Source organism: Triturus cristatus, chromosome 8 (genome assembly GCF_964204655.1).
Source record: "Triturus cristatus chromosome 8, aTriCri1.1, whole genome shotgun sequence".
NCBI lineage: Eukaryota > Metazoa > Chordata > Amphibia > Caudata > Salamandridae > Triturus > Triturus cristatus.
Window position 1 is genome coordinate 813,677,502 of NC_140591.1, and position 24,640 is coordinate 813,702,141.

General features: G+C 42.1%; 1 protein-coding gene across 1 annotated transcript in view; it reads right to left on the bottom strand.

Moving 5' to 3' along the window:
• The window catches only part of NALCN (sodium leak channel, non-selective), a 2,843,734-nt gene that overhangs the window by 137,388 nt on the left and 2,681,706 nt on the right, over nucleotides 1-24,640 (bottom strand). The window contains exon 33 of the mRNA XM_085622267.1: nucleotides 21,578-21,671. Coding sequence (XP_085478393.1) covers nucleotides 21,578-21,671 — 94 coding nt within the window. The remainder of the gene's footprint in view (nucleotides 1-21,577; nucleotides 21,672-24,640) is intronic.

Below are 24,640 nucleotides of genomic sequence, written 5' to 3' on the forward strand. Positions count from 1 at the left end.
ACTCTCTCTACTACTCTCTACTACTCACTCTGCTACTCTCTACTACTCTCTACTACTCTCTACTACTCTCTACCACTCACTCTCTACTACTCTACTACTAACTCTCTACTACTCTCTACTACTCTCTCTCTACTACTCACTCGCTACTACTCTCTCTATACTACTCTCTACTACTCTCTACTACTCACTCTCTACTACTCTCTCTCTACTCACTCTCTACTACTCACTCTACTACTCATTCTCTACTACTCATTCTCTACTACTCTCTCTCTGCTACTCAGTCTCCACTACTCACTCTCTACTACTCTCTACTACTCAATCTCTAATACTCACTCTCTACTACTCTCTACTACTCACTCTCTACTACTCTCTACTACTCACTCTACTACTCACTCTTTACTACTCTCTACTACTCTCTACTTCTCACTCTCTACTACTCTCTACTACTCACTCTCTACTACTCACTCTACTACTCTCTCCTACTCACTCTCTGCTACTCTCTCTACTACTCTCTACTACTCTCTCTACTCACTCTACTACTCACTCTCTACTACTCTCTACTACTCACTCTCTACTACTCACTCTCTACTCTTCACTCTCTACTACTCACTCTCTACTACTCACTCTACTACTCTCTACTACTCACTCTCTGCTACTCTCTACTACTCTCTACTACTCACTCTCTACTCTCTATTACTCACTCTCTACTCTCTACCTCTCTACCTCTCTCTACCTCTCTCTCTACTACTCTCTACCTCTCTACCTCTCTACCTCTACCTCTCTACCTCTACCTCTCTACCTCTACACCTCTACCTCTCTACCTCTCTCTACCTCGCTCTACACACACACATATGCACATATATATATGTGCATATATTTGCATATGCATTTATATATATGTATGTGTGTATATATATATAATACACATATATAAACATATATATAATCTGCATATCTATATAAATACAAATATAAATGCATGCATACATATACATATATGCATACATATGCATGTTATGTACATGAAAGTTTGAAAAACACTAATAAAAGCAAAGCTAAAAAGCCACCTGAATTACAAACAGAATTGCTTTAACTTAAACGAGGGTGAGACATATTGCATTTTCAATGCTTGTTTACTTTGGTTCCATCAAGAAGGCATTCAGATGTGTTACACATTTGCCATAAATTCTGAATGGTAGCACTCTAGTTGCTCATTGGATCACTGTAGTAAAGCTACTGCTCACCAGGGAAGTCTGCTGCTGGTATTCAAAGTGCATGTTTCACTCTGCATGTCAGAATGTTTTTATGAAATAGAAGAGGATTTGAGAAGTCAAAATGTGCCCTAATTTTTCTTTCTGCAGCACTAATCCTAATTTCTATGGCAAAATGACCCCCCTCATTTTGTTCCTTTGTAAATTAAATGTTTTAAGTGCTACCACTTTATTCCAATCAAGATGGCTTCAGGTGTGCCATACTTTTGTCATAAGTAAGACTGTTAGCGCTCTAGTTGTTCGTTAGAACACTCTGGGACATTATGTCATTGGGCTATACTTGGGCTACATCTGGGTGATATTTGTGCTACATTTGGGCTCTTTTGTCTCTAGTGGCCATTTTGGGAGACTTATTTGTTATGAAGTTTCCTAATTTCCTCATTTACTACAGTCTCCTCAGTAGGAAATACTTTCAGTTTTTTACTTTGATTCCATCAAGAAGGCATTCAGATGTGTCACACATTTGCCATAAATTCAGAATGTTAGCACTCTAGTTGCTTATTAGATCACTGTAGTAAAGCTACTGCTCACCAGGAAAGTCTGCTGCTGGTATTGAAAGTGCATGTTTCAGTCTGCATGTCAGAATTTTTTAATGAAATAGAAGAGGATTTGAGAAGTCACTCAAAATGTGCCCTAATTTTCTTTTTTCCGCCCTAATCATAATTTCTATGGCAAAATGAACCTCCTCATTGTGTTTAAATTAAACTACTCACTCTCTACTACTCACTCGCTACTACTTTCTACTACTCACTCTCTACTACTCTCTCTCTACTACTCTCTACTACTACTCTCTCCTACTCACTCTCTACTACTCACTCTCTACTACTCACTCTACTGCTCTCTACTACTCTCTACCACTCACTCTCTACTACTCTACTACTCACTCTCTACTACTCACTCTCTACTACTCTCTACTACTCACTCTACTGCTCTCTACTACTCTCTACCACTCACTCTCTACTACTCTACTACTCACTCTCTACTACTCTCTACTACTGCTCTCTACTACTCTCTACCACTCACTCTCTACTACTCACTCTCTACTACTCTATACTACTCTCTCTCTACTACTCCCTCTCTACTACTCACTCTACTACTCACTCTCTACTACTCTCTACTACTCACTCTCTACTACTCACTCTCTACTCTTCACTCTCTACTACTCACTCTCTACTACTCACTCTACTACTCTCTACTACTCACTCTCTGCTACTCTCTACTACTCTCTACTACTCACTCTCTACTCTCTATTACTCACTCTCTACTCTCTACCTCTCTACCTCTCTCTACCTCTCTCTCTACTACTCTCTACCTCTCTACCTCTCTACCTCTACCTCTCTACCTCTACCTCTCTACCTCTACACCTCTACCTCTCTACCTCTCTCTACCTCGCTCTACACACACACATATGCACATATATATATATGCATATATTTGCATATGCATTTATATATATGTATGTGTGTATATATATAATACACATATATAAACATATATATAATCAGCATATCTATATAAATACAAATATAAATGCATGCATACATATACATATATGCATACATATGCATGTTATGTACATGAAAGTTTGAAAAACACTAATAAAAGCAAAGCTAAAAAGCCACCTGAATTACAAACAGAATTGCTTTTACTTAAACGAGGGTGAGACATATTGCATTTTCAATGCTTGTTTACTTTGGTTCCATCAAGAAGGCATTCAGATGTGTTACACATTTGCCATAAATTCTGAATGGTAGCACTCTAGTTGCTCATTGGATCACTGTAGTAAAGCTACTGCTCACCAGGGAAGTCTGCTGCTGGTATTCAAAGTGCATGTTTCACTCTGCATGTCAGAATGTTTTTATGAAATAGAAGAGGATTTGAGAAGTCAAAATGTGCCCTAATTTTTCTTTCTGCAGCACTAATCCTAATTTCTATGGCAAAATGACCCCCCTCATTTTGTTCCTTTGTAAATTAAATGTTTTAAGTGCTACCACTTTATTCCAATCAAGATGGCTTCAGGTGTGCCATACTTTTGTCATAAGTAAGACTGTTAGCGCTCTAGTTGTTCGTTAGAACACGCTGGGACATTATGTCATTGGGCTATACTTGGGCTACATCTGGGTGATATTTGTGCTACATTTGGGCTCTTTTGTCTCTAGTGGCCATTTTGGGAGACTTATTTGTTATGAAGTTTCCTAATTTCCTCATTTACTACAGTCTCCTCAGTAGGAAATACTTTCAGTTTTTTACTTTGATTCCATCAAGAAGGCATTCAGATGTGTCACACATTTGCCATAAATTCAGAATGTTAGCACTCTAGTTGCTTATTAGATCACTGTAGTAAAGCTACTGCTCACCAGGGAAGTCTGCTGCTGGTATTGAAAGTGCATGTTTCAGTCTGTATGTCAGAATTATTTAATGAAATAGAAGAGGATTTGAGAAGTCACTCAAAATGTGCCCTAATTTTTCTTTCTGCAGCACTAATCATACTTTCTATGGCAAAATGAACCTCCTTATTTTGCTCCTTTTTAAATTAAATGTTTTATGAGTTACCACTTTATTCCAATCAAGATGGCTTCAGGTGTGCCAAACGTTTATCATATGTAGGACTGTTAGCGCTCTAGTTGTTCTATAGAACACTCTGGGAAGCTACAGTAGAACACAAAGGAATCAACTGACAGTCTCTGCCCTTGTTGGATGTACATGTTTTACTGAGAATGTCAGACTTCATTCTCACATGACTGAGAAAAATAATGTGAATTTACAGAAAATATGCTCTCAGTTTAGCTTATAGATCACCTTCTAAACCTCTGTGGGAAAAGCATGAGAAAATAGCTTTCTCTCAAACATGATTCATGATATCCCAGCAGAAGGCTTTTTCACATGGTAAAATAACCTTAGAACACACCTCAATTTCTAAAATGAGTATGGTACCATCAAAAATGATTTATAATGTAACTAAAGTCTTAAAACCTTCTATTAACTGCAATGCTTTTTAATGAGGTGCTATCATGTATATTAGTTCCAAGATGGCTGCCAATACTTCTTGGATGAAGTACTGACAGCCAATCAGATCTCACAATGAGATGTGTGGTTAGGGTCCGCCCAGATATATCTATCTTTTTAACTCTAATTTTCTCAAAAACTACTGAACTGATTCATACCATTTAAGCAAAAGGCACGAGTCTGAACTGAGGACTACCTCTTTGCCAAATTTGGTGTAATTCCGTTCAGCAGTTCGGGCTGTAGCTGCGTCAACAGGTCCTATGCGAAAATGCATCGGGGAAAATGTGTTTTGGGACCCCCCTTTTTTCTTGGCCCCCGCTTGATGAATCACTGTGAAATTTTCAGGATAGGAGCGGACCGGAGCTGGCCAAAAGTTTGGAAAATTTTGTGAAGATTCGTCAATCGTCGCCAACGTTATTCCTAATAGAATGTTACGTTTTCCTATGGAAAATAGGTCCTAACTATAACTACCTACTGGCGACTGCCAGTAGGTAAGATATATATATATATAAATTCACAGAAAAAAACATAGGTTTCAGGGGTGTTATAGTGACTATATAGGACTGTTGGTGTATGAGTGGATGTGTATGTAGATCTTAGAATTACTGAATAGGTTGTTGTAACTGGTATTGGTATGACCATTGTTTAGAAAATGTTAGTTTCTATTTTTGAGTGTGTGTATCAAAGGTTATATTAATGTGAGAGGAGGTCTGCCACTCTATCACAAGGATGATGTCATCAGTGATGTCATCAGTGATGTCATTTGAGATGTCATCAGTGATGTCATCAGTGATGTCACTGACCATGTCATGAATGATGCAATAAGTGACATCATCAGCAGTCCATTGCGGGCACATGAGTTATAGTTAGCAGAACTAACTATAACGGGGGAATTTCAGTGGTTTTGTACGAGTTAAATGTCCAACTAACTATAACTCCCCTGAAACCTATGGTTTTTTCAGTGAATTTCTAAGGTTTTTTAAATGCTAATTCCTAACTACAACATGTCTGAAACCTATGGTTTTTTCAGTGAATTTCGAAGGTTTATTAAAAGCTCATTCCTAACTATATGACATGTCTGAAACCTATGGTTTTTTCAGTGAATATCTATATATATATATAATGGGCAGCCCTGACGTGGAACAATGTGAGGGTCCTTAATGTTCCTGAGATGCTAGATGGGATGCTAGATGGGAGTGATCTGAAGGGTTTTGTGATGAATCTCCTGAGGGAGGTGGTCCTAAAAGGTAATAATGAGGTGGATCGGGGGAGAGAAATACTAAGGATCCATAGGTATCCCTTCAAATAGTCAGTAGGGTGAAGTAAGTCTAGGAAGCTCGGGTTGGTGGATGGTAGGTTGTATGACTTTTGGGTGAGATACGTTTACTTGTAGGAGATATTATGGCTCAAATTTTGATAATGTTCTTCTTCTACGGGATGTTTGGGGAAATTGTTGGGTTTCCCATCATCCATAGTGCTTGGAGGCGATTTTAATGTTTATTTGGATGAATAGTTGGCTAGATCATCACAGAGACGAGTGGCAGGACACACTAAGGTGAGGACGTTTTTGAAGAATCTGATGATAGATTTCAATCTTTGATGTGTGGCTGAAAAAGGCTGGGGCAACACGAGGGTATACATTTTATAGAAATAAGTACTGGAGCCCTAGTAGGATTGACTACATTGTAATTGATAAATCATTACTTTCCAATGTTAATGTGATAGAAACATGTTTCAGTTCATTGCTCCAATCATGCTGCAGTTTTGTTAGATATCGGTTTTCACAAAGCGCAGATTAGGTCTAGGTAGACAATGGACAAAGTACTGCTGTGAGATTGGGATCCAGTACATACATTAAAGGAGGAGAGTAGTTGTTACTTCAGTCTAAATTTGGACTCAGCTCCGATGAGGATATTTTGGGACTCATATAAGGCAGTAGCCCATGGGTTCTTGCGAAATCACAGCTTGATTAGGTCGAGAAAATTCCAAGAAGAGGACAGGGGATTTGAAGAGGATTTAGAGGCTATGGAGAAGGGGTTCCTCATTTTGTTTCCAGGAGGCTGCACAGAAGTAGTGAGAGAGAAGCTGGTAAGAGAACAGGCAGATTATGTTCAGGTCATTGAGAGTAGAGTGAGGGCAAGATGGCATGCTGGCAAGCTTGCTAATTTTGAGTATTGCGACTGTAGTGGCACGTTGCTAGCCTGGAAGGCAAGAGTGGATAGGGGATGGAATTACTAGGGGTATGGTGTCAGAAGATTCTGAGGAAACATTGGAATGCCTTTATAAAATGTTTGAGGACCTTTATTCTGAGAGGGACACTTTTAGTGGCATCAGATTTATGGAAGTGGTTGGTAGGGTTTCAAGTACCATCCCTATTAAGCTTAGAACCAGAAGAGATATTAGAGGATATTACGGAGGAGGAAATTATTGTGAAAATCAATAAATCCCAGAATGGGAAGGCGGCAGGTCCAGACGCCCTCTTCAAAGCAATGAAGTAAATAATTGTTCCAAAATGGAAGGTCCTGTTTCACCTACTATTAGTGGAGCTATGAGAAATTCCTCCATCCAGGAACACTGCCTTAATTTCTCTACTTCTGAAACCACATATTGACCCCAGGAGAGCAGATTCATATAGACCCATTTCCTTACTCACTATTGATTCTAAGATTTATGCAGGCATCCTAGCGAGGAGGCTTTCCAGGGTTGTCAGCAAGATAGTGCATGCGGATCAGAATGGTTTTGTGCCAAGTCAACAGTTGTATGATCTGACACATCAATTGAGATCTGCCATAGATCTAGCAACTGAGAATTTTGATCCCCTAGCTATTCACTATTGATGAGGCTAAGACGTTCCATAGGGTGTGCTAGGCCTATTTATCGGAGGCGATGAGGGTTTATGGATTTCTTTCTGGGTTTGTGGATGCAGTCAAGGCTCTGTATATATATGGCACCAGGAGCACAGATACTGGTAAATGAGGCCTGACTAAGAAAGTTAACATCTTGTGAGAGAAGAACATGTTTTGATTGGGTAGTAGTTGTGTGCTACACAGAAAAATGGGCTTCCCTGCAAGCAGCTGTCATTATTTTGTTTATTTTTCCAGCTGCCTGAGCCAGCAGCAGTGTGACTGCGCAAACTTGGACTTTCAGGGACACACATATAACATTGTAATGTTGCTAAAGTGTCTTAGATAACTAGATAATTTATAGCATTTGTTATTATCTCGCAGTAGCACATGGGAGGACGGCAGTCATAAGGAATTTATTGCAATCCTAGCAATCTTCTCTTCCATCGTTAACTTTAATCTTTGGAATTAAGTTATTTTTTTGTTTGAGAGCCGGATGGGATACCCAAGGCTACATCATTTGCATTAAAAGTTAGCCTTGCCATGACAGCGCAACTGTCTCCTTACCTTATGTGATCAACAAAAAATAGCTTTCAGAGTACTACTGTCAGAGGGACTTAGCTCCACCCACATGTTGGTTCCACTAATCACAGTATTTGATCGGGCTAAAAATGTTTGCTTTCATGAAAAATTGCTTGTATCACACTTTTTGGCAAAGCCCATACTTGATCCAGCAGGACTGAGTTGGTTATGGTGGCAAGACAATGGCTATAGGCCTGATCTGTTTATTGTGGAATGTTATAATAAAAGCACTAGGCCTCATATATTTATTGAGAAAATCTTATGTTAAAGTCAATAGGCATTTAATTGTGGATTGTTACTACTCTGTTATAGCCTACAGTTGAGAATTCTGTTACATGGAATCTCACAATTATTGTAGTAGGCAATGGTTTGATATTGGACAAACCATAGATATAGAAGAATTGCTCTGTGAGAATTTCTATTATGCCCTCTTAAGAGTGATAGTCTTTTGCTTAATCACCTGTAAATTTACACCTTTCTTATTGTATGACTGTGTGTCAGATGGTTGCCATGTGCAGAAGCTTGCGCTCAAAACTGTAGGCCTGTGTTGGTTATCATGACAAGCTATAGCCCTGATTGGTGCACTGGGAAGTGTTATGTCTGATGCCAAAGATGTGACAAAGGCACTTAGTCTACCCTTTTATTTTTACAAATAATTTGCTAAAGCCAGTAAGCTTTATACAGTTAGTTGTTATCACATTGTGTTACAGGCTACAGACAGGTTTTTTGTTAATGTAATCTCACAAATTACCATAGTAAGCAAGGGTTTTGATGTTGATCACCCGCTCCAACAAAGCCTGGGGATTTTCAGTGTGATGATACTTGCTAGGCCCTGTTGTGAGGGGTTGTATATTGTTTTTCAAACTATATTTGTCTACATATTTGTCATTTAGCGACTGTATGCATAATGGTTGCTACTTTATGTGCACTTGAATAGGATGGTGCCAGGAAAAGTGGAAAGTCGTATCACATGTTATAGGTTTGACCTGTTTATTTTGAACATTATGACAACGCAGGTAAGCCTCACCTACTTATTGTGAAAAGTTTGTATTAAAGACTTATTGGTTTCTCGGATTACTATTATTACACTGTGCTAAACCTGTAGGCAGGTATTTTGTTACATGTTCACAAATTATTGTAGCAGGCAAGGAATTTGGTGTTGGTGACCCACTCGAACAACCTCAGGGATAAAAGATGGGCACTACAATAATCCTTGTTAGGCTCTTGTAGGAGAGATGGTAGTTGGCGTAGCCAACCGTAATTTCATATACATTTGTACTTTAATGACTGTCTGCTTTATGGTTGCCTTGTAAAAAATGTATGCTCTGCACAGTAGGCTTGAGTTAGGTATGGTAACTATCCAATGACAGAGGCTATAGCCTTGATTGTTTGTTATGAAAATTTACAACAAAAGCAGTAAGCCATGCATATTGACTGTGCAAAGTCATTAGGCATTCAAAGGAGAATTTCTATTACTCTGAAAAGCCTACAGATACGTTTTATTATATAGAATCTCACAGATTTTCTTAGTAGGCAAAGGTTTTGGTGTTGGTTAACCCCTGACAAACCATGGTAAGGTAAGGTAAATTTATTATTATGCTTGATTAATTAAAACCATTGCATACATAGTCATTAAAATCAAACCGGTTGTGTTAGTATAAAAATTAATCAATAATAAGCAGATGTTCCACTTTGTTATTACAATTAAAACTATTAAGATTATAACATAAAAAGTCATTTCCTTAACAAATGGTGCTCAGTCTAAAAGATTGTTTAGTAGAATTGATTTTTTAGATTCTCACTCTGCCGCAGACTCTTGCAAAGCTTTCACTCTGGATTCTCTAGTTTTTCTTAAGAGTGTGCTAAGCGTTAAAAATGGACCCAAGCTGCAAGCCGTTACTGGTTGTGCCTGTTTTTGGCGACATAGAGCTGTTAAGGGTGTTCTCGAAGTTGTCTTGATGAGCCATCTTGTGAGGCAGAATTCAAGGCCAATGATGTTACGTTTTTCAGTATCAGTGTAGTGAGATCAAAAAATGTTGTGAGGTGGCAGTTTAGCTGTACTAAAGTAGGGTTGAAGCACAGCATTACCGCCTGTCTGCATGACCTGACTCCATGCTGGTTAAAAGTTGGTTTTAATAGCGTGCACCTTATGTCCTTTAGTTTGCTACAAATACAAATAATGTGAATAAGGTTTTCTGTGCCGCAGGCACACAAGGGGCATGGTCGGTCTCCTCCTCTTTTTTCCCATGGCGGTAAAAACGGGGCGATTGAGTCAACTCTCAATCGCAATTTAAAAAAAAAATTCCTTTGTCAGCAGCTTAGTTTCTGCCTTGAGGTAGGGTTGTGGTTTAAGGATGTCATAGTTGTTTAGCACAGCCCAACCATGTTTTTTTTTTGGTAATGTTTTCTTGTCCTTCATGGCTGATATTAGTCTTGTGGTCTTTGTAACATTTTTTTTAAAGACTGGATAAGCCGTTGGGTAATTCCAAAGGTCTGTCAGGCCTAGGATCTTAATGGATTCCTGAAGGTATTTGTTTGCTGGCGATTTTCCAGTGCGAGACAACTCCACCCAGAGGTGGTTATTCAAAGTCCCCTCTTCAGGTGTTTTGATCTTGTGCCAGCATTTGACATAGGCTCCCCGTCGTTTAATTGGCTGGGTTTGAAGCCCAAATTCCAGCCTTATTTGGGCTGGAGAGACGTATTTGGGGAGCTGAAAGATCGCTCGATAAGAGGTCGCTATTTTGCTGTACAGAGTTGCTGCGTCTGTCCCTCTTAATGATTCGCTCTCGTAGGTGATCGTAGGATGTAATTTAGCTTGCAGGACCTTTAGGAATGGATCTAACCTTAGGTCTGGCAGCAGCTTCTCCAGAGGTTTGAGCGCTAGGTAGGTCGTAGTTCCCTTCCTTCGTAGGGATTCCATTTGTGGCTTGAAGGAGTTGTGTTGATCTAAAAGGATGCCCAAGTACTTGTAGCTTGTTACACAGCTTATTTGGTTACCTTCCAGGATTCAGCTGGGGTTTGTCTTCTTGTAATGATTTACTATCATGATTTTACTTTTTTTTTAAATTTATTGTCAAAGAGTTTCGTTCAGAAAATTTGAGTTACGTCCAGGAGGTGCTGAAGACCAATGGGGGTCCGACTAATCAGGACTAGGTCATCAGCGTATAACAGGTTCGTTAGTGTCATGTTGCCTAGCTTTGGTGCATGAGATGAACAGTTATCCAGTTCCGTGGGCAGATCTGCCAGAAAAAGGTTAAATAGTAGCAGAGCTAGTACCCATCCTTGTTTTAGACCCTTGTTGGTGGGGATTCTTCTTAAGAGGTGTGTTCCTGCACCTAACTTTATTCTTAACCACATATTAGTATGCAAAAGCCTGAGTTTATCTAGGAGGGTGGATGGTATCCCCCAGCTGTCCAGTTTACGCCAAAGCTTGTTACCGTCTATGTGATCAAAAGCTGCGGAGTAATCTCAGTCAGTCAGTCAGTCAACAGCTTTATTTCGATTGTTACATCATAAAAGCGACAGATAAAAAAAGCACAATCGTTTAAAATTTTGTATCTAAAAACAAGGAAAACAAATACAGGTTTTTATGCAAAAAAAAAAAAAAGCGAGTTATCAAACAAATAAACAATTAAAAGTCATCAATTAAACAGTGATTAACAGCCGTTTTGCCCTGATTGACCAAGCCCATGACAGAAATTTCGAGAGGCTAAAAACATACAATTGCCGGGTATCTGATGTTAAAATTCGAAGTGTCACAGATGAATGCCTAGTGCCCAAGGCCCTACACACGGGCTTAAGCCACGTTTGCCTTGGGCTAACATAGGCCGGGCACGCAAAAAGAAAATGTTCAATTGTCTCTTTTGGAGTGCTACAGGAGGGACAAGATGCAACTGTCTGGTAGGGCGGTTTCCAGCAAGATGTTAGGGCACGCACAGGGAGGGACCCCACTCTAAATTTAAAATAAAGGGCCCGATCATATGGCTTCCAGACCAAATCCAGGTAGAGCTCCAAACAGGGTGAGTCCTTATGCACTAAAAATTCTTCTGTGAGCCTACCATGAGAAGGATCCGTGGAAATTCTGCTTCTAACCCAATTCCAATATAAGGTTTTCAAGGCTGCTTTCGGAGGGGAAGACCTGTTTACCCAAGCTTCACTAAGGCCTAGTTTGCCAAGCATAGACTTGACATCAGTAAGCCATCTGATCCTACACCAGCCTACCATCGACATCACCTCTGCTAGGCCTTTAGCATACTTGGCGAGTTCGGGGACGCGCCATAGCCTAGCCCATAAAAGCAATGGACGCAGTTTTGCTACGTCACTAATTTGCTGGCAACCAAGGTCCAAAAAGAGGGGTAGCGTGGGTGTACTCTGCGGGAGAGACATAATACATTTTAAAAACTTATTCTCAGACCTAGTTAGGACGCTGATGTCAGAGGTACCCCAAAGTTCAGCGCCATACAAGGCGGAACTAACTCCCTTTGCCCTGTAGATATCCAGAACAGGGGCAATGGGCTTGGTTGAAGAGGATCTCTGCTCTCTAGCAAGTGCCCCTATAACCCTTTTATGGTTAAGAGACATTTTTAATAAATGGGTGGTCCACTGCATGGAATCTGTAATACGGATCCCTAGATAGTCAAAAACAGTGACCCTTTCCAGAGGGGTTTCACTAAGAACAGGGGGTCGGCCTAATTTTTTTGGGGGGTTTAATACCAGGTGCTTAGTTTTATTTGTATTTATTACTAGGCCCCGTTGGTCACAGAAGGTCTGAAAGTTGTTTAAAAGTCTCTGTAGACCCGCCGAGCTTTTTGAGATTAGAAGCGTATCATCGGCAAAGAGAAGGGTGGGAATTCTCTCCCCTGCCAATGATGGTGCGTCCGAAGGTTGTTTGTGTAGATGGTCCACAACCCCATTCACATAAAGTGAAAAAAGGGTTGGAGCCAGGACGCAGCCCTGACGCACCCCTTTTGCCACTGGGATCCTACTAGTTTTCTGGCCATCGGTACCCCAACGTACCTGCGCATAATTGCCATCATGCAGGCGCACTAAGATGGAAAGGATGTTTAGTGGAATCCCCATTTCAGCTAACACGCCCCATAACTGTTCTCTGGGCACAAGGTCGAAGGCAGTCTTCAGGTCGACGAATGCCAAATAAAGACTGCCTCCGCCTATCACTACCACCTTCCAATATAGTAGTAAGAGCCTGAAAGCCTGCTCTATCGTGCCCGTTCCAGCCCTGAAACCAGCCTGATAGTCCGACAGAATCTCTTCATCCTTAATCCATTGGGGGATTCTTTCTAAGAGCACCTTTCCCACAACCTTCTGAGTTGAATCCAATAGACTTATTGGTCGGTAGTTGGCAGGGTCGTCCCTCCGGCCTTTCTTAAAGATAGGGACAACCTCTGCCCCCTTCCAAGAGTCGGGAATGGCTGCTCCTTTGTCGATTGCACTAATCAGAAGGTGAATAAGCTTACCCCACCTCTGCAGGTTTGAACGCAGCAGATCCCCCGGGACTCCGTCGGGTCCCGCTGCTTTCTGTGGCACGATACACCTAATTGCGTGTTCTACTTCTTTAATTGTAAATGGGGAAACCATTTCATTTCTCGTGGGTACTAAGGGTCCGTAGGATGCGGGGGGGGGGGGCAAATGCCTCTTGAAGATTCGAATACAAGTTAGTGAAATGTTCGAACCAGGCCTGACCAGTTATGTTGCACGTTATAAGGTTACTATCGGGTCTGTTCCTTTCCCTAATAGTATTCCAAAAACGGGCTGCATCCCGCCCAGTGCTTGCTTCTCTTAGAGTTTGCCAGTATTCATCTTCCCATTCCTTTTTTGCAATCCCAATCACCCGTTTGTATTCTGCTCTAGCCTGCAGCACAAGGGGCTGCGATTTTGTCCTAACAGCTTGAATAAGGGACGCCTTCAATTCTCTGCATTTTGACGTATACCACCCCTGCTTATCTTTTGACCTGGGGTGGCCATCCGGCCTACCTACACGTACTTGCGCCTTGAAAAGATTACCAATCGAATTGATGGTCTCCTGGAACATCAGCGTAATCCTGGGTATAGCAGAATGATCTAAGGAGATTGTTGCCATCTCACTTAGTGTAGCTTCCAAAAATTGATCTATGGCCTGTAATTTTGGTGCGTCAGAGGCTACTTTCCGCCATTTGAGACGCCTACCGCAATTAGACAGAGTGACATCCGATGTTGACCTTTTGGCTGGTGATAAGGTTGGGGTACTATGATTTAACCATAGGTGCCTTAGGGAAAGCGAAAGGAAATTATGATCGCTATCTATGGTAGGTACTACAACCATATCTACAACAAACTGCCAAAGGTCGAAATCAAGCAAGATGTAGTCGATCTGGGAAGAATGGTTAGCCCTGTTGTATGTATGACTGCCCAATGGGTCAGAGGTGGTTCTTCCATTAACGGCTCGCAGGCCGTGCTCCAGGGTCATAGAATTTAACTGGATCGCCCTCTCTGTCCATCTCTTTATCGGCTCAACAGATAATGCTGGGATGCCCCTCCTCACATCATCTACCACACCCAGAATATCTTCTGCGGCAAGTGGTTCGAACGTGCAATTCAAGTCTCCTGCAATCATAACTTGGGCATCCTCACCACACTCATCTAAGACTTTCTCCAGTAATACTATAGTGGGGGAAAAAGAGCTACCTCTAGTACCTCTGGCATACACATTCAGAATCTCTAGGTGCCCCCTAAATCCTGGGCCTCTCAGTGAGATTCTAAGGATGTCCATTGAGCCACTATACTTCTGAGTAATACTACACCCCAAAGAGATATCCACCCAGATGAGGTGTCCCCCCGAAGGCCGGCCCCTCCCAGATGGTGACTGAAGGGCAGGCAGATAATATGTGGAATATCCAAGTTTGTAAACAGGTTCAAGGCTCCAAGTTTCCTGGAAGATGCAGATACAGTGCGGTTCTACCTGTGAGTGCCATTCGGAGAGGTCCAGATTCCTACAAATGGCCGCTATATTCCAACACATAACACCCATCATCGGTCCATTGCCATCGGACCCTCCCTGTACATGTGCAGAATTCTTTATACAAGAAGCACTAGTGTCGTCTAAATTCACAACCTCCGCTACCACTATTAGATTGCTTAGTGTGGGTCGATTAGGAGAATGGATGGCCACTGGAGAGTACAATCCCTGATCGGGTATCAGCGTCTTAGGGGTGTTACCACAGTCAGCCAATCCCTCCACTTCCATGGAGGCAGGTATAGAATACCCTAAGGGCCCTGACTGTCAATCACAATCGCTCATACCCGAGAGGGCATTAAATCTATTTGACACATCCAAGGGGGTCAGTGGGGTCAGTGGGCCTGTTATACCTCTCCATCTAGGACCACAATGACTCTGTGGAATATTATGCCACCCAACAGATCTGTTAGGAGCCAAGGGGTACAATACATGGGGCACAGACCAGTTGCTTCGGGGTGCGGGATGATGACTAGGTCTATCACAGGGTAAGATCCCAGGATTTGCTGGGGGACCTACCAGGGGTCTTGGATAGAAATACGTTAGGTCGTAGGGAGTGATAAGATTACTTCCACTCCCCGGGAACCAGTTTAATATATGCCTAACAACTCCCTGCTCTCTGAAGTTAACAATAATAATATCCCCCTGTAGGTCCTTAACCCTGCGGCCTAGCCACGGGAGGCGCCGAACATGCAAGATCTCGCCATCGATATTACAGGGGAGAGGTCTATTCAGGGCCAACCAATGCATAACTTTGTGCTTTAGCTGGAAAAAACCCTCTCTTGTACCTTCTGCTAGCGTGGGAACTCCGGTTAGGACTACCACATATGGTACTGATTCAGGGGGTAGCTCAACTGTACGCCCATTATACTCTGTGGTCACTGCTTGCGCATTACATACCCCTCTATTGCTATCAGGTTTTGGGTGGAGAATACTATGCCCCCCCACAGCTACTCTATCGTCATTCTGTGCAGGCTGCTCAATAGTTTTAGGCGGAGCCTTCTGCTTAACACTAATGGTGGATTTAGTGGTTTTATTTGCCTCTTTGCTGCGAGTAGTACTAATAGCAGCAAGTACTGCGGGAGCTGGAGAGGGCAGTACCGATTTCTCAAAAGTTTTTAACAACCCAGTATTAGCAGCAATGGTTTGCTCTAGGGTCCCTATCCTTTGTTCCAACCTGTCTAGTGTTTGTTTGATAGGGAACATGAGGGATTTGATTAGCTGTTCTATGCCACCTAGGAGAGCAGGAGATACTACCTCATTCCCCGTAGGTTGTGCCTGTAGGGATGTGGTTGCTGGCTTATCTAAGGACAATACAAGAGATTTAGACGGTTTACCAAAGTCTGAGTGACTAATTTTGGCTTTAGGTTGCTCACCCCCCCTCTTTCTCCTTTTACTAAGAGGGGGCCCCAGCACCTTAGAAGTCGCTTTTTTCCTAGCTCTATTCACATGTGCGGTCCCTACAACTATAGGACGTGGCTCATGATGAATCTCCACCACTGTAGTTGGGCCTCTAACAGGGAGTACAGAAATAAGAGACAAAGGAGCACTTATGTCAGGTACAGGAGATTTTTCGCGAAAGAGTACGGGAGTGCTGTCTAATTGAGACGCATCAGGGCCTTCGGATAAGCTAAGGATACTCAGAGGAGGTGAAACAATCAATTGTAGGGGGTCTAAAGATGGGCGTCTACCCTTCATGGATTCAATCGAGCGACGACGCTCGATTCGTCGCTCAACCAGTGCTTGCTCCCTATCAGCTTCTAGTAAAGTCCTAGTAAAATAACCATCCAGGGTCCCTTGGTTCAGTCCCCCTGCTAACAGTGATATACCAACAGTGGGACTTGAAGCCATGATACTCCCTGACAGCTGTAATGACCACCAACAAACAACCCTGCTCGGGCGAAAGAGACACGGCCCAGCCCAGCCTCCCTCAGCCTCTGACAGCCTCAGACGGCCCGCCCTTTGCCCGGGCTTCGCCCCGGGCGCTCCCGCGCAGCGGGAACAGAGACCAGTAATAAGGTAAGTGGTGAGGAAGGTACGGGGCAGGCAGGGAGAGCGACCCAGGTGTTGCGGGTCTCGACCTCACGCAGGGACTCCTGGTACTTTGAGTCCCTGCAGGTCAGCTCGCAGCCCTGGTGTTCCCCACACACACACCAACAACAGCAATGATGCCCCAGAGGTCCTCACAGCACGCAGAGTCACCACAAGAGGGAAGAACGAAGCGGGACCCGCGCAGCGGGTCCGGCGAGGAGCAGCGTTGGAAGCAGGTAAAATCCCAGTTCTGGTGGTCCAAGACAGCAGCAAGGACAGTTCTCTGGTCCCAAACGAAACAAACGGTCCCAATAGTGCTACACAGCTGCAGGAACTTATTTGCTGAGGAAGGGGCGGGGCAGGCAGGGAGAGCGACCCAGGTGTTGCGGGTCACGACCTCACGCAGGGACTCCTGGTACTTTGAGTCCCTGCAGGTCAGCTTGCAGCCCTGGTGTTCCCCACACACACACCAACAACAGCAATGATGCCCCAGAGGTCCTCACAGCACGCAGAGTCACCACAAGAGGGAAGAACGATGCGGGACCCGCGCAGCGGGTCCGGCGAGGAGCAGCGTTGGAAGCAGGTAAAATCCCAGTTCTGGTGGTCCAAGACAGCAGCAAGGACAGTTCTTTGGTCCCAAGCGAAACAAACGGTCCCCGGAGTAATCTATGAAGCAGGGATATAAGGGATACTCTTGTTTTTAGTTCACGGAGTGTGCTTTGTAAACTAAGGTTGTTTGGAGACTTACGAAGTCATTTTAGGGTTTGGTTTATGGAGTGATTGAGTTTTTTTAAATTCGGCCTTTTTGTCATCTTGGATGTACTGATTGAAGCTTTTTTCGTCATGTTGCTCTGCCTGTTGGTAAATGCCACACCAAGAGATGTTAAAAACTTGTCCCAGAGTTCCTGGGTATCAGCTGCCTTGTCTTCTAATTGGTTGTACAAATCTTTCGCTTTAAGTGATATTTCCTCGATGTTGTTGGAGTTGCACCTTATTCTTTTGAGATTGCTAGTTTCGTCCAGTAGAATAGTTGTTATTTTGTCTAATGTATGACTAGGAGTTGCGAAAAGGCTTAACTCTTGTGGCATATGATCGCTTAATTCATTGTTTCCAATTTTGAAGGTAGCAATTTTGTTAAATATTGTAAGAGTAGCAAAAGTAAAATCAAGGTGTGAGGAAACTGTTGCCGAGTGAAACGTGGCTGCGGGTGGGTTGTCTTCCTTGAAGCGACCATTTAGGGCTCTCAAGTTTAGTTGCTCCAGTTCCCGGAGCAGTTTTTCCGCACTTTTTGCTGGCTTAATGGAGTGTGCTTTTCCTTGCAGCAGGATTCCCCATGCTCCTGTGAGGTCTTGCATAAGGTCATCATCTTGAGTGAGCCCTAGGAGGTGCATATTAAAGTCTCCTGCAAGGAAAATGAGATCGGAGGCTTGGTCGTCCATTACTCTATTTAGTTCTGTAGGTAGCTCTTTTGACGTTCTTATTTTCTGTTTGGGATGTACATAGGCATTTATTACTATTATGTCCTGTTTGTACTCGTTAAGCTTGAGTGTTATTTTTAGGGCCTGGATGCAGCTTGGGGTTGTTAAATGAATTTTTATTGGAACGATCTCTCCTATTTCGGTAATGGAGGCCAAAAGCAGTAAGCCCCCCGTGCGGTGGCCAAATACTGAGCCCTCGGTTGCTGGGAATAGGTAAGAGGTGTAACCTTGCAGGTAAAAGGGCTTGTCTTCCCAGGTCTTCTGGAGCAGAATTAGGTCGAAGGATTTCAAATAGTTTAAGGTCTTTTGATCTCCCACTTTGGAGGCTAAGCCGTGGATATTTCAAATGCATATGGTGGTGCCATCCCGCTTTGACAAACCATGGGTATAGAAAAGTTGCACTATGTGCATCCCTTTTAAGCCCTGTCAGAGAGAGTATTTTACTTTGCTAACTGCAATTTTGTATACATTTGCAATTTTATGATTGAATGCCTGATGGTTGCTTTGTGGGAAGGCTTGCACTCAGTAAGGTAGCCCAAGTTGGGAATAGCAGAAAGTCAATGATAGCAGCTATAGGCTTGATTGCTGTGCAGGGAACTGTTAGACCGGATGCCATAGGTCTAGACTGTTTATTATCAAAAGTTATTACAAAGGGGACAAGTCTGGCCATTTTTATTGTGAAAAGCGTATGGTAAAGCCAACAGGACTCTAACAGTGGATTGTTATCAAATTGTGTTACAGACCATAGAAATATATTTGGTTACATGTAATGCCATACATTACATAATAGGCAGGGGGTTTGGTGTTGATCACCCACTCTGACAAACCCTGAGAGTAGAATTTATGATTATGAGACCCTATTGAGAGGAATTTTATATTGTTTTATCAACAATAACTTTGTACCTATTTGTAATGTTTTTAATGTATGTACACTTGAGTTCCGATATTGTGTCATGCCATAAGTATGGATTTCATATTGTTTTGACAATTGCGTTTTGTACATTTTTGAAATTTTGTTATGGTATTCCTGATGATTGCCTTGTGGGAATGCGTATGACCAACACAGTAGGTCAGAGTTGGTTATGGTGACAAGTAAATGATAAAGGTTATAGGCCTGATTGTTTGAATAAAACATTATGATAAAGGCAGTAGCCCTGACATAATGACTGTGAAGAACATATGTTAAAGTCAATACGCATTTAAGGATAAATTGTTATTACTCTGTATTAAAACCTACCAATAGGTATTTTTTTACATGGAATATCACAGATTACTGTAGTAGGGAAAAGCTTTGGTGCTGGTCATCCCCTCTGACAAATCGTAGCTATAGAAAATTCACACTGACAGAATTCTTGTTAGGCCCTGTTAGGAGAAATAGTATTTTACTTTGCAAACTGTAATTTTGTAGACTATGTAATTTTATTACTGTATGCCTGATGGATGCCTAGTGGGAACGTTTAAGCTCAGTACAGGAGGCCACAGTTGGTTGTGATGACAAAGTTATGATAAATGCAGTATGCCTACTATATTGATTGTGAAAAGCACATGTTAAAGTCAATAGGCATTTAAGGATGTATTGTTATTTCTCTGTATTAAAGTTACAGATAGGTAGTTTGTGACATGAAATGTGACATATTGCCCTCCCAGACAAGGATGTTGGTGTTGGTTGCTGCCTTTGGCAAATTGTAGGAGAGAAGTTTTGCCGTGTAACACTTCTTGCTAGTATTTGTTTTACGCTGTGTGCCAGGATCTTACAATAAATTATTTTTTTTATATATAAATATGTATTAATAGTTATGCATACATAGATGGGCTTTGGATCAGATATCTTCTCCCATTGGTCTATCTGAGTGTAATTTACACTCTGCTTTCATTTGTGACACCACACTGCATGGGGCAATTGTTCAGTCCACATAAGTCAGTGGCTCTCTTGACCTGTGAATCATGGCATTTTCTGATCGCACATATGCATCCATCTGAAAATAAGTGTGCTACAGGGTCTAGGTTGGTTGGTCAGTCCTTGCATGGTCAGTTTTCTCCTTTTATAGTTCCCTTTCAATTTTTTGCTTTTCCTCTTTTTATTTGTATGTTTCTTAAGAGGATACTGCAGCTTTCCACACAGTGCTAATGAGTCACTTGCTTGCTACTCGTGTGCGCATCACGCGTGCCTTTTTCTCTAAATTAGGAGAGTTTTATTGAATGTTGCTGTCCATTGTGTGTATTTTTTAACCATTCCAAGATGCCAACACGTTGGTTCTAAATGTGGTAGCCGTGCTAGACCTTTAAAGTACTTTAAAGTACTGTAATTCTCTCCCTCTGGAAATGCGGCATATTGAGGATTTTAGACTTTTCAAGAAACAACTTAAAACTTTTCTCTTCAACTAGCTGATCCATACTCTCCAATCCATTGGGTTTTGATAACTGCACGCGCCAGGACACTTTCGAGTATTTGAGCGTGCTATAAAAACCCATATAACATAACATAACATATACACTATCTATAATGCCTTTGTAAGGCAAACACCTGCTGATATGTTTAGTTTCATTATTGCAAGCATATGCCCACTGTGTTGGGACGGAAGCATGTTTTCATTTTTCTACTTGCATTCTTTCAATTTTACTCACATATGTTTTTTAGTTTGTGCATGTATTATTGTAATTGTGTCAGAGAGTGCATGCAAGAAATAATCAGTAGATGGTTGAATGCAAGAATGCAAAGATAATTTACGGAGTGCATGTATGTTAATTTACTGAGTGCCTAAACCCATCAATGACACAAAAGACACTGCAATAAGCCACACCGATTGACATTGCCAATGCTTGTTTAACAGGAAAGCTGCTCTTTGTGATTATGTCAGTCTTTTAACCTTAGTTACTTTGCTCAGTTATTATTGTAGAGGCAGGACATGCTGCATTAGCCTGAAGCAATTTTGTTAACGATTGCGCTCTGCAGCTTTGCCATGTTTCTCAGGACATCTGCAGCGGAAAGCTGTAATTTCATGCTTTTGAATTTCAAATTGACTTTATGATATTGCAGAGCAGGACTTATTAGAAGTTTGACCACTGTCAATTGTGATGCAAAATACAGGAATGCTTTGCATTTATAGGATTATGTAGTAGTTCACAGGTACACACTATATACAATTATGTCTTTCATTATAATCTTTTTTTTCTGGATTGATCCTAAATCCAGCGAAACATGTCTTTTTTGTTAATGTCAAGGATATATGCACTTTTCTTTGGTGAGAATCAGTCTTTATTACCCTTCTTGAGACTCTGGTCGCGCGCTGCATTTAAATATTAGACATTTTCAACACTTGTGCAAGATAAGAAGAGGATTTAGAATGGCTTTGTTACCAGGGCGAGGTGGGAGATGAAGGGGCTGTGCTATCTTCAGTCTGCTTTTGAGGTCTTCCCATCTTCTCTGGTCCACTGTCAGCAAAGCAGTTCCCTTAATAAACAAAGGCAAGCGTTACAAACATTCACTGCACATGCTCAACGCATACCACAACATGCATTTGAAAATAACTGCTGCTTCCACTGAGTAGCAACTAATGACATGAATGTTACTCCAGTAAGATAGAGGGCAAAATGGAGAAACAGTAACGCTATGCAGTGCCGAACAGACTAGCGCAGGGTTTTTTGGGAGACAAAGGTACCCCGTTATGTGAACCTGGGGTGATAAGTAATATTTAAGGGAACAGACTAGCGCAGCACTGTGAAAACTGTTGATTTTTGTGCATCTCAGTGACATAACAAAAGTCCCCGCAGCCCCCGCGGTGCAGGTGGGGACACGAGCTCCAGGGGGTCCCCTCAGGAAAAGTGGTAGGTGGTGGGCCGGGGAAAGAGACCCCCTCCATGTACTTATTATTATTTTTTGGAGTTTTATATAGTGCAAACGTGACCCAAAGGTATCAGGTATCAGAGCGCTTTACATGAGCACCATCAAGGACACATTCATTTTTTTTTGTTAGGCATGGGGAGATCAAGTGATTTGCCCAGAATCACAGGATGCTGAGCATCATAGCCGAGACTGGAACCCGGTTCCCCAGAATAATGATCGACCGCCATGGCCGTAAGGCTACATCCTCTCCCAGGGGCCCCCCTCAAATTTCGTTACGCCACTGGTGCATCTGTGTATGTAGTTGCTGTTATCAGGGATGATTAGTATGACCACATACTTCAGCGCTTTAGGAGCTGCAACATCGTCTCATGAATATTGATATCCAGGTGATGCTATCAGTAAAGGATTTTGCTGATTGCCAGAGGATGGGAGGAGAAGGAAGGAGGTCTTCATGAGACAACAGGGTTAAATTAATTTGAGCTCAAGCTGGAATCCATCAGCCATTCTGACATTTCTTCCAACAACTATGTTTCAATATCCTTGGGGAGGAAGGGGTGGGATTAGTGGGCAATCTGTGCCAGTGGTTTCCGATATTCAGCACCGGCTCTCATTTTTGGGGTCTGGGATTTATTGTTCATCATCATCAGATTTTGACCCAAAGCAAGACAGTGAAAGGTAGAAAAGGGAGGAAGAAGAAGAGAAAGTAGGAAAACAGTGACAACAGGAACAAGAAGGGATTAAAAAGAATGGACACGAGTGGGGTAGAAAAAGGAAGAGTAGATTCCTGAAAGTAAGATCCAGGAGGCAAAATCATCTAAACAGACTTTGTATTCGGCAAACAAGGAATTTAACAACGCTGGCGGCAAGCTCCTAAGCAAAACGTTGTGCTCCTGTGATTACTTTTTTTTTTTTTTTTTTAAACAAATTAGGAGCTGGGTTTGGTTCCTCATAAACAAGGAAAGAAACGAGGATGAGGAGTGTGTTATGCCCCAAGAAAGACATACATTAAATCCCTGTTTCCTGTAAGCTGCCCATCAATCAGGGGTAAATGGAAGTGGTCCACCATTTCCCTTGATTTAGGAAAAAGTTACGAATCAGTCATGGCTGGTGGACTTTTAAAGCGGTATAGTGTAAGTATTCACATCAAGTTGGGGAGCCAATCATTTCTGATCATACCAGCATCATCCCTGCATTAAGAGTATCCATGTATGTTCAACTTTCTTCTACCTCATAGCAATAAGTAGACTGCAGGAAGATCCGGCCTACTAGGTGACAGACTAGCTTATCGACATGCAAGAGCAGCAATCTAACAGCGTACTAGTTTTGATCTGACATTAGGTACGCTACTCAGAACCTATCAGGCATTTAATGTCCCACTCATTATGGTAAATATGTTGATGATTATCATCAATTGGCATTTTTTTCCTCGAAATGCCAATATGTAGTCAATAGACAATAGGCAGCTATTTGGGGAAGGGGTAATATGAGCCCCTTTCCTTCTCTCGGATTGCTACAGCGATGCTGTAAACCCTATGGTAATGCAATCAAGCAAGCTTAGAATAAAGATTAGAAAATGGACTTCCATTCTTGTGGAGTCTGAAGTTTTCAAATGTTTTGAATCTGCTTTCCTTGTTTCTGGGTCTATCAACACTCAGGCGGAAATGACCCATTATTTTCTTCTTGAGGAATGGCAAGTACATCATTAGACACATGGCTATTACTCATCCTATGGTCAATAAGACAAGTCACAGTTCCCATCAGAGCTAACCAGAGCATCATCCACCACCGGGAACTTAAGTTCTTTGGGTGCATCTATCATCTATCATTTCTAAGGCAGAAGGGTCTACTCATCCATTCGAAGGAGGCAGTCGAGAGGGTACCCAAGATAAGCTGCTGGTTGCATGGTACAATACTCAACAAGTCTTCAGAGTTACGATGCAGAGGTGCACTCTTTATCTTCTAGTTAGCCCCAAACAGGTGGAGGAGCTCAACCAACCCCAGAGCTAAAAAATGAAATGGTAATAACGTTTATTTATTACCATTTTATTTTTCAGCAATCCGTCCTAAACAAGTGTCAGAACGGGGTGGAGCCAGTGCTGCTGAGTGGGAGCAGCAGTGAGTTGTGTGATTTAAAATGTGCATGTCTCTTTGGCTGGCCGTCAAGGGACTGCCATCCAGACATGCGCATTTTAATGTTTTCTAACCCAGATGTCTTAGACCATGCATTATGGAAGGCAACGCAAGGCACCGCAAGCCCTCAACTGAGATGTACTAAACCAAGCAAATCCACCTTGCGTGGTTTAGTAAATCCAAGGTAACACAATGTAGCGCATTTCAGTGTCTTGCATTATCTTGTGGCGGGAGGATGTTCCATGGGTAGTGTGTGGGTGTTCCCACACATCCTCGCATCGAGTTTGGCACGTTCCCAGCTTAACAAAGATTTGTAATCTGTGAATGCATCAAAATGTTTTGCCTCCCACACCAAGCGTAATGTGGAGAAATATTTTTATTTCTCCCTGTTACTTCCTCATGTGATACGTCCCCCACCACAAATAGGAAAAGGAAAATGTATTTAA